At 33.6% G+C, this 12,855-nt stretch overlaps 1 protein-coding gene across 1 annotated transcript in view; it reads right to left on the bottom strand.

Annotated features, from left to right (window-relative positions):
* The window catches only part of LOC139500289 (uncharacterized), a 74,152-nt gene that overhangs the window by 52,034 nt on the left and 9,263 nt on the right, over positions 1-12,855 (bottom strand). Inside the window, exons 13-23 of the mRNA XM_071289031.1 lie at positions 11,553-11,728; positions 10,967-11,126; positions 10,440-10,637; positions 9,282-9,521; positions 7,984-8,143; positions 7,254-7,495; positions 6,663-6,793; positions 5,702-5,852; positions 4,037-4,258; positions 1,185-1,278; positions 41-158 (exon numbers count right to left, since the gene is read on the bottom strand). Coding sequence (XP_071145132.1) covers positions 41-158; positions 1,185-1,278; positions 4,037-4,258; positions 5,702-5,852; positions 6,663-6,793; positions 7,254-7,495; positions 7,984-8,143; positions 9,282-9,521; positions 10,440-10,637; positions 10,967-11,126; positions 11,553-11,728 — 1,892 coding nt within the window. The remainder of the gene's footprint in view (positions 1-40; positions 159-1,184; positions 1,279-4,036; positions 4,259-5,701; positions 5,853-6,662; positions 6,794-7,253; positions 7,496-7,983; positions 8,144-9,281; positions 9,522-10,439; positions 10,638-10,966; positions 11,127-11,552; positions 11,729-12,855) is intronic.

Genomic DNA, 12,855 nt, shown 5'->3' on the forward strand with positions numbered 1-12,855 from the left:
GGGGTGCACAACATCAGTATTTCATATATAATCAACTCACCTTTCTATATCCCATCAGACTCAGACCGGACACTGTGTAATATCTAGCATCTTGTGGAACATCAAAGAAAGCTTTGATCTGTCCTCCACCTGGTGTAGTACCTACTGCTATCTGGTACCTGTTGATATAAAACAACCTCAGATTAAGACCAAACACTGTGTAATATCTAGCATCGTGTGGAACATCAAAGAAAGCTTTGATCTGTCCTCCACCTGGTGTAGTACCTACTGCTATCTGGTACCTGTTGATATAAAACAACCTCAGATTAAGACCAAACACTGTGTAATATCTAGCATCGTGTGGAACATCAAAGAAAGCTTGATCTGACCTCCACCTGGTGTCGTACCTACTGCTATCTGGTACCTGTTAATGTAAAACAACATCAGATTCAGACCAGACACTGTGTAATATCTAGCATTGTGTGGAACATTAAAGAAAACTTTGATCTGTCCTCCACCTGGTGTAGTACCTACTGCTATCTGGTACCTGTAGATATAAAACAAGATCAGGTAAAGACCAGACACGTATAGGTTATTGGGTATTCTACCCATAGATTTTGTAAAATATCAGCTGCGAGCCACAATGTGAACCATTTTTGGCAAGTGAGCGCTGCAAACAAGCTAAAAGGTTTCACATTGTGTCAAGCGTCTGATATTTTACAATACCTATGCAAAGAAAACCTGCTTATCATTTTATTACTGGTCTTTCCCTCTCCCTACGATAGTTTTACCCTTTGATGTCGCTGATAACTTCTCCTCAGACATTGTGACATCACTGATAATGCCTGCTCTTGTCTCAAAGCTGTGATTCAAGAATTACAGAATGCTGAGCAGGGTGAAATAGATGTAGGGAAGGACAATAATGTGTATTATCTAGCAACCTGTGAATGTGTTGTACCTACTGCTAACTGGTACCTGTCGGTATAAAACAAACAAAAAAAACTATTTTTAATTTATCATTGAGGTCTGATAACTTTTACCAGTATTTACATGTCACCTGTCAATGAAAAGAGTAAAATTTTGATTTGAAGTAGATCTGTTTGTAGTGTTTCGAGTTTGACACAATAGAAAAATCTTTTTGCAGAAACCTAACAAGTTTCAGTTTCAGATTTAACCTTCTGCTACAATATATATAAAATACAAACCCAACAATTCCTGACTCATCATCAGTAAAGAGCTGCCATGTGGCTGATACAGACGTGAGGGACTCTGAACATACAGCATCTAAGGCATCACATTCTGTAAAATATAACATAACTGTTGAATTACAGCTGGTAGAAATACATCTATAATTAAAAATAAAGATTTCTAAAAACATGAAAACAATACAATGAAGAAGATAGTTTCATCTTTAACAGAAACAAAAACCTAAGCAAATGTGTGTATTGTTGAATTACACTATTTTATATAATGAGTAAAAAATGTTGACTATATTCCATAATTGTTACTTTTAGTGTGTGACTTATTCTGTCTTATTTCTACATTTTATGCATCTTTGTTATTATTTTAAATCTTTAAAGGTTTTAGTTAGAGGTCTCCTAATTAAAAATGCAAACTAAAGGCTCCAAAGAGCCTGTGTCGCTCACCTTGGTCTATGTGCATATTAAACAAAGGACACAGATGGATTCATGACAAAATTGTGTTTTGATGATGGTGATGTGTTTGTAGATCTTTCTTTACTGAACATTCTTGCTACTTATAATTTGTCTATCTATATAGACTTGTCCCTTTAGATACAGAGGAAAATCTTATGTAAAAATTTACAAAAATTTACCAAATTAATGAAAAATGTTAAAACTTGATTATAAAGGACAATAACTCCTAAAGGGGTAAACTGACCATTGTGGTCACATTGACTTATTATTGGATCTTACTTTGCTGAACATTATTGCTGTTTACAGATTATCTCTATCTATAATAGTATTCAAGACAATAACCAAAAATTGCAAAATTTCTTTAAAAATTACCAACTGGGGGGCAGCAACCCAACAACCAGTTGTCCAATTATAGATATTGACTTGATAAACAATTCAATTCCTTGTCAGATTTGCTCTTAATGCTTTGGATTCAGAGTTATAAGCCATCATCTACATTTTACCCCTATGTTCTATTTTTAGCCATGGCGGCCATCTTGGTTGGTTGGCCGGGTCATTAGACATATTTTTTAAACTAGATACCCTAATAATGATGTGTCTAAGTTTGGTATAATTTGACCCAGTAGTTTCAGAGAAGAAGATTTTTGTAAAAGATTTAAAAAAATTACAAAAAAATGGTAAAAAATGTCTACAAAGGGCAATTACTCCTTAAGGGGGTCAACTGAACATTTTGGTCATGTTGACTTTTTTGTAGATCTTACTTTGCTGAACATTATTGATGTTTAAAGTTTATCTCTATCTATAATAATATTCAAGATAATAACCAACAAGAGGCTGTCACAACGACAGCAAACCGGATTTATTAACATTTATTTGTGTCCTGGCAATATCACAAGAACCATTACTGATCAATGTGAAAGTGAAAATCGTCAATATCAAATTTGTCCTCCATTTTGTCATCAGTATCAACATATTAAAATTTGAAAAGCTTAGATAGAATGGTTCATGAGTAAATGCAACAACGTGAATGGAAAAGCCATTTTACGATCTTTCAAGAACCATAACTCCTGAACGGAAAAAGTCAAAATGGTCATTATTAAACTTGACCTCTATTTTGTCATCAGTAACAACATATAAAAATTTCAAAAGCTTTGGTTGAATGGTTCATGAGAAAATGCACAGACACGACTGGAAACACCATTTTTCAATCTTTCAAGAACCATAACTCCAGAACGGTAAATGTCAAAATCGTCATTATTGAACTTGACCTCCATTTTGTCATCAGTAACAACATATTTAAATTTGGGAAGCATTGGTAGAACAGTTCATGCGTAAATGCACGGACACTACTGGAAACTCCATTTTTCAATCTTTCAAGAACCATAACTCCTAAACGGTAAAAGTCAAAATCGCCATTATTGAACTTGACCTTCATTTAGTTGTCAGGAACAACATATTAAAATTTTAAAAGCTTTGGTTGAACGGTTCCTGAGTTAATGCACGGACACAACTGGAAACTCCATTTTTCAATCTTTCAAGAACCATAACTCCTGAACGGTAAAAGTCAAACTCACCATTATTGAACTTGACCTTCATTTAGTTGTCAGTAACAACATATTAAAATTTTAAAAGCTTTGGTTGAACGGTTCATGAGTTAATGCACGGACACGACTGGAATCTCCATTTTTCAATCTTTCAAGAACCATAACTCCTGAACGGTAAAAGTCAAAATCGCCATTATTGAACTTGACCTTCATTTAGTTGTCAGGAACAACATATTAAAATTTTAAAAGCTTTGGTTGAGCGGTTCCTGAGTTAATGCACGGACACAACTGGAAACTCCATTTTTCAATCTTTCAAGAACCATAACTCCTGAACGGTAAAAGTCAAAATCGCCATTATTGAAGTTGACCTTCATTTAGTTGTCAGTAACAACATATTAAAATTTTAAAAGCTTTGGTTGAACGGTTCACGAGTTATCCCCAAATCAATAACCGACATTTTTGTCACAAAAATCCGGTTAAAAACGGCAAAATTTCCTTAAAATACAAATTAAGGGGCAGCAACCCAATAACGGGTTGTCTGATTCATCTGAAAATTTCAGGGCAGATAGATGTTGACCTTATGAACAATTTTACCCATGTCAGATTTGCTCTAAATGCTTTTGTTTCAGAGATATAAGCCAAAATCTATTTTTGTGGCCATCTTGGTTGGTTGGCAGGATCACCGCACACATTTTTAAAACTAGATACCCCAATGATGATTGTTGGCCAAGTTTGGTTAAATTTGGCCCAGTAGTTTCAGAAGAGAAGATTTTTGTAAAAGTTAACGACCACAGACGCCAAATGATGAGAAAAGCTCACTTGGCCCTTTGAGCCAGGTGAGCTAAAAAGACATCTTACCTTCATCTGTACTGCAGATTTTAGCATTCATTGCTACAGTTTGACTGTTGTCATTTACATTGATTCTGTAGACTGTATGCAGGTCCACCACTTTTCCATGTTTAGGTGGTGTTGTATCAATAGAAATGGGTCCAGAAAAGGCATATGTTTCCATGTCAACTGAATTTACTGCTGTAACTGTAGCAAAGCATAAACTGCCATGGTCTAATTGATAATTGGCATCTAAAAATATGGAAGAAAAGAATATATTACCTCACTTGAAAACCAAAGAAAGATGAGTATTTTGGAAGAACATTATCTTCATGCATTTACCTTAATTACAATGCTTAAAAAATATTGGCAAGAGGAATAGGGGGAGGGGTTGAGATCTCACAAAAATGTCTAACCCTGCAGAACTTTGGGCCTATATGCCAATTGATTAAGTCATGAACCTGTCCCTTGTAAGCCATAAATATTTTAAAAAATTTGGTTCTTAACAAGTGAAACTGCGAGCTACTGCTCACTGATGATACCCCCGCCGCAAGTGGATAATATTAATAGTGTAAAAATATGCAAGTGTTCGGTAAACAGGAAGTTGTCGAGTGATGAATCTGAAAACGCATCACACGGTATAGCTGACTTATAAAAATCCTGAAACCAAATTTCAGAAATCCTTGTATTGTGGATAATATTAATAGTGTAAAAATATGCAAGTGTTCGGTAAACAGGAAGTTGTCGAGTGATGAATCTGAAAACGCATCACACGGTATAGCTGACTTATAAAAATCCTGAAACCAAATTTCAGAAATCCTTGTATTGTTAAGTTCCTGAGAAAAATGTGACGAAAATTTTTAACTTGGTTATCATGTGTAAAATCATACAAGTGTTCGGTAAACAGGAAGTAGTCGAGTGATGAATCTGAAAACGCATCACACGGTATAGCTGACTTATATAAATCCTGAAACCAAATTTCAGAAATCCTTTTATTGTAGTTCCTGAGAAAAATGTGATGAAAATTTTCAACTTGGCTATCATGTGTAAAATCATACAAGTGTTCGGTAAACAGGAAGTTGTCGAGTGATGAATCTGAAAACGCATCACACGGTATAGCTGACTTATATAAATCCTGAAATTAAATTTCAGAAATCCTTATATTGTAGTTCCTGAGAAAAATGTGACGAAAATTTTCAACTTGGCTATCATGTGTAAAATCAGACAAGTGTTCGGTAAACAGGAAGTTGTCAAGTGATGAATCTGAAAACGCATCACACGGTGTGGCTGACATATATAAATGTTGATACCAAATTACAGAAAGGGTGGATGTGTAGTTCCTGAGAAAAATGTGACGAAAGTTTCATGGGACAGACTGACTGACGGATGGACGGACGGACTGATGGACGGACGGACTGACAGACAGAGGTAAAACAGTATACCCCCCCTTTTTTAAAGCGGGGGTATAAAAATGCCTCAGAGTTAGTGTGAATACCATTTTAGCTGAACTAGTATACATGAATGCATCTGAGTGAAGGATTTTTTCACTGTGTTGAAGACCTGTTGATGGCCTTGGGCTATTTTCCTCTTTGGTTGGGTTGTTGTTCTCAATTTTATATAACCAAGTTTGCAAGCTATTCAACCAAACTATTGGTCAACATGCATTTAGATAACAGCTCTTATCAATCAACATACCCTTTATGGTATAAGAGGACAAAAATCCACTGAGATTTGCTTCAAAAATATCTGAAGATCCTTGTTCTGATCCAAGAGTGATGATGAATTTCTGTATTGGACTCTCTTCATCTAGAAATCCTGACCAGGAACACAATATTGGGCTCTCCATCTACAAATTGTCAGAGAAGATAGATTAAAGTAGAGATTCTTAATTTAAAACATTTAATGCCCCAATATTGTCACCTTCTCGATGAAGGAGAAGATCTTAGAAAAGTTACTGGAATGATATAAAAGTATCATGATCTTATAGGCCAAGTTGAGCAAAAAATATGATTGGCTTTGTAGCATTAAAATCTGATTGGCTTTGTTGCATTAAAATAATGGATAGCTAATTACCAGAGATAAGAAGGCATAGGACTTCTTATTGCTTATCCATCTAAGTTAAGTCTTCTATCTATTGGCCTTTTGTTTCCATTTTATGTATTAACCTGTTATTTCCAAAGTGGTTAAGGGAATTTGTTGTGAATGTCAGATCTTTGTCGGTTTAATTCATTCATTAATTGTCTACTACTATATACATAGGGGTGATTTAGAACTTGACATAGGGTATTGATACTTTTGGTATATAGACTGTATACTGACCTTAAGATGTCCATTGTTTTATTAGGTTGCTGTCTCATTCACATGTACCTCACATTTCCTTTTATTCATAAAAACTTCAAATTTTAAAACACATGCTATTACATGCAGCCAACCAGATCATGATTCTGAGGAAGTTTTAATTAAGCATTAATTTTTCAGTACTTTACGTTTCAAGAAATGTCAGATATCTAAAGCATGTGATTCCAGCAATCAAATATTATTGCTTAGGGTCATTCATAAAGTCACTGTATAACTTTCTGTGCAATACACATGGCCCTTATTATATGCAGAAGTTTTGTCTGCTTATTATCATTTATGACAATATCAAGAAACTTACACCAATGTATTCTGGACAAGTTACATATCCAGTTCCTGGTTTACTGGTATCAATGATAACTGAACCAAATGTAGTTCTACCAATCATGCCAGCTTTGTCTTCTGCCCAAATACTGATTATATTAGGTTTGCCTATAATAGAAAAGGAAACAAAATTACTATTTAATGATTTCTTCATAGATTTATTCTGACAAAAATGGGAACTATTTATAAGTATGTGGCATGGTTGTACTCTATTATCTTATTCAATCAATAATGCAAAAAAAAGTTATGAACACACAAATGAACAGACAAAGTATTGACTATATACTTAAATTTGTGTTCTAAGAACATAATAATGTTCTTCTGTTTAGATATTCTTGTAGTAAGAATTTAGTTTTTTTTAAAGAATCATTAATTATAATTATTAACTTATGGCAACATGATTATCCATATGGTTTAAAAGAACCTGTATAGTGTCAATGTTACCATGTAGGTCATCTTATAAGTACGAAACATGGATTCTATAAGGTCTCGCCATCTTCATTTCAATAAAGTCTGACATTGAGATGTTGTCTTTTAGTTTAATTTCTGTAGCTGGATAACTTCTTACCTGAAATGTCAGGTTTGACAGAGGCAACTTCTAAGTAACTACTTTGTGTAGAGGATATATTAACTTCAGTTCTAGGTGATATGTCCTCAGCGTATGGATATGTACCAACAGAGTACCAGGCCCTTGTTACTTCACTGTCTGTGTCATTGTAGTGCCATACGGCAGACAGGGAATCAGCTGTACTTTTATACATTGAAGAACTTGGTCCTATGTCGCCATCAATAGCATTATTATCTGACAGCCTAGATTATAGGATAAACAAGAAAATAAAGGAGATGGCATATCTTTTTTTCTTTTCTTCCTATATAATTAATTATTTCATTAAAGCAGTTTTAATTCCACTGAGTACAATGACAAGTGCACTGAAACTTGAAACAAAGGAATATGAGGCATTGCATTTGAGTCTATTTAAAAAAAAAATTACACCATTTCGTTCGGGCTTTCAGGCCAAGTGAGCTAAAAAATGTCAACCTTGGGCATAGTACTGTTGATTCATTTATTTTGTAAGTATCAATTTTCATGCATTTATAAAACAAATATTTCAATGCCCAAGTGATTTCATAGTTCTGACAAATTCTAAATACATGTAAAAACCTACAAAAAATTTGTATTTCTTTGAAAACAAATATTTGTGGATTGCATTATTTGACAGAAAATAAAGAATCCACAGTGATATCTCAGTTCAAATGCAATTACAAAAAATATGAATATTGAAGGCTATCATATTTACCTATCTAAAATAATGTTTGGTGGCAATAAGTCTACAGTAATTCCATCTGATACAGACTCAATAATATTTCCAGCATTAGTGATACCTCTGATGGTAGAATAATATGTCTTTCCAGGTTCTAGCTGAGCATTCACTTGTGCATATCCAGAGCTTGAAATGCCTACAAATATACAATTAAATAATTTAGATATTAAACTTTAGCTTCATATACTTGATTATAAAATTCAAATGATTGATCGAGTAGTGATGCCGTAATTTCTTAATGTCACATCAGCATCAAATCATTCATGTATTTGAAACCATGTTAATGGTTGAGAGATTATTTTGAACAGATAAATCATGTTATGGAGGGGTATTTGTGAAAAATACCAGTCAAGGGACTGTGAAATTTCCCAAGCCGCTAGGCGAGGGAAATTTGGTCCCAAGACTGGTATTTTTCGCAAATACCCTTCCATAACATGATATATCTGTTTAATTACATATAGAAGATTTTGATTGATACTGTATGTACAAGTGAATATGGTAATCGAAGTAATGCGGGAATTATACATGTACGTTAGTGCTGTCTTTTTGTAACGTCATGGTATCTAAATGTGTAAACGTCATTGTTATTCCATCCATTAATCGTTCATTTGTACAGACATCTTTTTCTCCTCTTTATATGTATATATATCTCTTACTTTTCAGTTTTAACTCAATCAATAGTGTTTAACCATGTTGTCTAAATAATCAGGATAAGTGAGATAGTTGTCGAATAATTTTGGCGGGAACAAGTTGGGGAGGGTATAAAAAAGGAATATCCAAAATGGGAAATACCATGGTATTTTAGGCAAATTCACCAGCAGTGGTGAAAAAAAGGCAAATTCTTTTGAAATAAGGGAAAAAGTTAGAATGTGCAAAAAAAAGCATTGGTTTTCAACCAATCAAAATGCAGCATTCTTAAATAAGGTGTAACTATGCTGTGAATACGGTCTTTTGTCCAAGTAAAAATAAGTAGCAAATATTCTTAAAAAAAAAACAATTATCTGTACATAACTCAGTTTGTTTATCTAATTATACATTTAAACGAACCAAGTTTTAAATTAAAAAAAAATCAACTTCTTTGAGTCAATTCAATTGCAAGTGAAAATAAATACCTTCACAATGGCTAAGGCACTAGTCTTAAAACTTAACTAAAGGAGATATATATCTATTAGAACAACTCATAAAGGAGGTGCAATTAAAATCTATTGTATATCTTCGAGTTTGTTGTTACCCATATTTCATTAAAATACTATTTATTACAAAACATATCCTACCATCTCCAGCAATATTTTGCTCTTCTATGTGTAAAATTCCATCAGATGAAAATGTGGTGACATCTTGTCCACCTGGAGTTGTCCCCACAGCCCATTCATAGTCCATGACACCATGAAGATGGCTCTCAAATCCTGTGTACTGTACACTGAGGGTAGATATATCTGACTGGTAATCTATGTCCACACCGATTTCAGATACAGGATCATGGTCTGTATTGTCAGTACCATCAATAGCTATACCTACAAAAAACATTAAAGGTAAACTGTACACTGACGGTACAAATACAAGACTGACAATGGATGTTAACATTAATGTCAGATCTAGATACAGGATTATATCTGTGTTGTCACTGCTATCAATTACTATACCTACAAACAAAGAAAAAGGTTTACACACACATTTTTTACCATACATAACTGACAATTCACACCTGCATGTTTCAAATGATTCATTAGTGATAATGTAGCTATATATACCTTCATTGTATGAATATTGCTTTAAATAAGACTGTTAAATGTCCTACAACTCTGTTATGACAAACCTGAAATGTTCAAATTTAAAGAGCAAGCATGCATTCACAAATTGAACAACATTTTTTAATCTGTCCAAAGGGAAATAACTGAAAAACAAGAATGTGTCCATAGAACACGACCCCACTCCCACCATCATGTTCTATGTTCAGTGGATCCTGAAATTAGGGTCAAAACTCTAATTTGGAATAAACATCAGAAATATCATATCATAGGGAACATCTGTACTGAGTTTTAAGTTGATTGGACTTCAACTTCATCAAAACTACCTTGACCAAAAAACTTTAACCTGATTGGGACAGACGGACAAACGAATAAACCTGGACTTAAAAACAAAAATTCCCCTTAAGCCTCTTCTATTGAAGGTAGGACATAAAAATGCTAAAAATTTGTATTCCTAATTACTTTTAATAAATGTTATTTTCATTCATAATTAATATTTCCAAGGGGCATAACTCTTGAAAATATTTGATATGTAAAATTATAAAAAAAAAATCAACATAGTTTCCTTAGTTTTTTCTGCCAAGCGACATGCATTTGTTTTTGGAGCCTTATCTATCATCTCAACTAAATAAGGTTTATAAAAAAATATTAACCACAAATAAACTATGTGTCATCCATTAATACCTGGTCTATCTGATTCAACCACCACTATAGGTGTAGACGTCACTGGTGAACTTTCTAGGCCTGCTCCATTTATTGCCACTAAACTGACATAATATACTGGGGTCTTGGTGTCAATGTCACTAACTCCCAGTGACAACCCATCAACATATGTTTCTTTCTTTAATCCTATATCTGTCCATGACTTCACCTCATCTCCACCTTACAATAAGAAATCATAATCAATAATTGAATATTCTTAGCTCTGAGTAGATCTAACAAACTATTTATAACAAGTATAAATAATTTGAAAAAACCCTAGAAAAACAAGTCATGGGAGTAACAAATACACTGTAAGGCAAATATTTTTCACAGATACTTTATTTCACAATTAGCCCTTTCTTGGCCAATTTCCTTCATGTAGTTAGAAATTTGTAAAAAAAAGTTTTACATTATATTCACAACGATTTATATTCACGTTTTTTTTTCTACAAGAAAATAAAAAAATAAATGGATATTAAAAATTAGTTGGTTTACAGTAGTTAATTTACCTGGTGTTGTTCCAACAGCTATTTTGAAACTGACAATTCCTGACTGATGATCTGAAGCTTGCCATGCTGCCTTTATACCATTAGTATCAGCTTGATACACATAACCATATACAACTTGTTCTTCGTCATCAGCCAAGGTGTTTACACGAAGCCGACTAACCTGTTTATAAAAGTTTACAAGAAAATTACCACAAATTTAAACCCGACAAGTTTTTTCTTTAACTCTGCACCAATTTACAACTGTTCTGACCAATTGTTTATCTAGAATAAACAGCCATTTATTTTAATTATTTTTACTTCAACAAAGGTTAAATCAATTATGATATACAATTTTCATGAGGAAAGACTACAATCAAGTTTATTCCAATACCATCATAACTAACATTTCTATAACCTTTGTCAAGTAGTTCAGAAAACGATTCAAAAGTGTCCATGTTTTCCACAAAGAAAATCAAATTATACATCGTATGTTCACCCTCCAAAAACAAGAGTCCATGTCACATTTTCCACTAATATAAATAAGCCATATAATTAAAACCATAATTGAATTATTTCTTCTCCATTTTAACGAATTTGAATTGCTTACAATTGGAGGAGTTCTGTCTATTTTCACACCATTTGTTTCAAAAGCTGCTACAAATCCTGCTTTATTAACAGCTCCTATTCTGATACTGTATACAGCGCCTTGCAGCAAATCTAGACTGGAGTCAACGAATTCATTTACAGTCTCGTCATCAAGCTGCATCCAATCATTTTGTGTTGCTAAAAATAAAAAAAATATTAATGTGTTGATCTTTTGTTTAACCTTTGATGTTGGGTTGTTGTTTAATGGGTGTTTATTCTGCATAATTTCTTTTATTCGCATTTAATAATCCTTATTTGTTGAAAACTAACCCTTTAATGAACTGTCACATTCATTTTAATGGAATAGCATACAATCAGTACTAGTGTATATCATACAGATCATAGGCAGATCCAGGGGGGGGGGGGGGGGGGGGGGGGGGGGGGCTGGGCCCCTCTTTCGTGGGAAACATTTGGTTAATTATATAGGGAATCATTGAAGCAAGGAAAAGTTCTGGATCTGCCACTGCAGATAATGTTTAACCCTTTCGCCGATGAGTCCCGGTTTACCGGGATTCACGATTCAGACAACTGACGTTTTACCGAGATCGGAATACCTCTTTTATATTTCCCGCTAAAAACAATGCAAACATGAGTTATCTTTTTTTGTTGAATACCCGGAGGAAAGCGTAAACATGGCGCTTCTGTTTGTTTAAAACCATGTCAAAATCAGAGGAAATTAACGGAATTAACGAGAATTTGAAATGAGGGAACATTTTTTTTGAAAGAATATGGAAGAATTGAAGCCAAACTAGTATACTTTTTTGACATACAATGTCGTTTCATGTACAAAACACTTGAAATGGACATCGTTCAGTGTAAGGAATTTGTACAGCCTCATTAAATTTTTAAAAATTTTGCCATTTTGGGTAAAAAAAATAAGATTTGGGGTCAAAGAGCAGAATTTTGAGAATTTCACCTAGATAATGCCGAAAATTTGAAAATTTAAATATTTTATGAGAAAAAATCATCAAAACATGAACAAAACTGTGAACATGGTGTTAGTGAATGAAATAAAGACACAAATAACTACAGACAAGTTTTTATTGACATTTATTATGAAGATCTTCCACTTGAGTAATAGTAGCCAGGGAAGCCATTGTCTCAGAGTAGCTCCTGTCTTGGCAGCTATCGGTGAAAGGGTTAAAACAAATGTTTTCATCTTATACAAGTTAAGACAGTATAAGGTCAAGAGTATCAAATTTGTTACCGTCTTCTCGAAGAGTTGGTATAGAATTAGAACAAGATCTAAACTTTGAAAATTTATT

The sequence above is a fragment of the Mytilus edulis genome, chromosome 13 (assembly GCF_963676685.1).
Source record: "Mytilus edulis chromosome 13, xbMytEdul2.2, whole genome shotgun sequence".
Taxonomy (NCBI): Eukaryota; Metazoa; Mollusca; class Bivalvia; order Mytilida; family Mytilidae; genus Mytilus; species Mytilus edulis.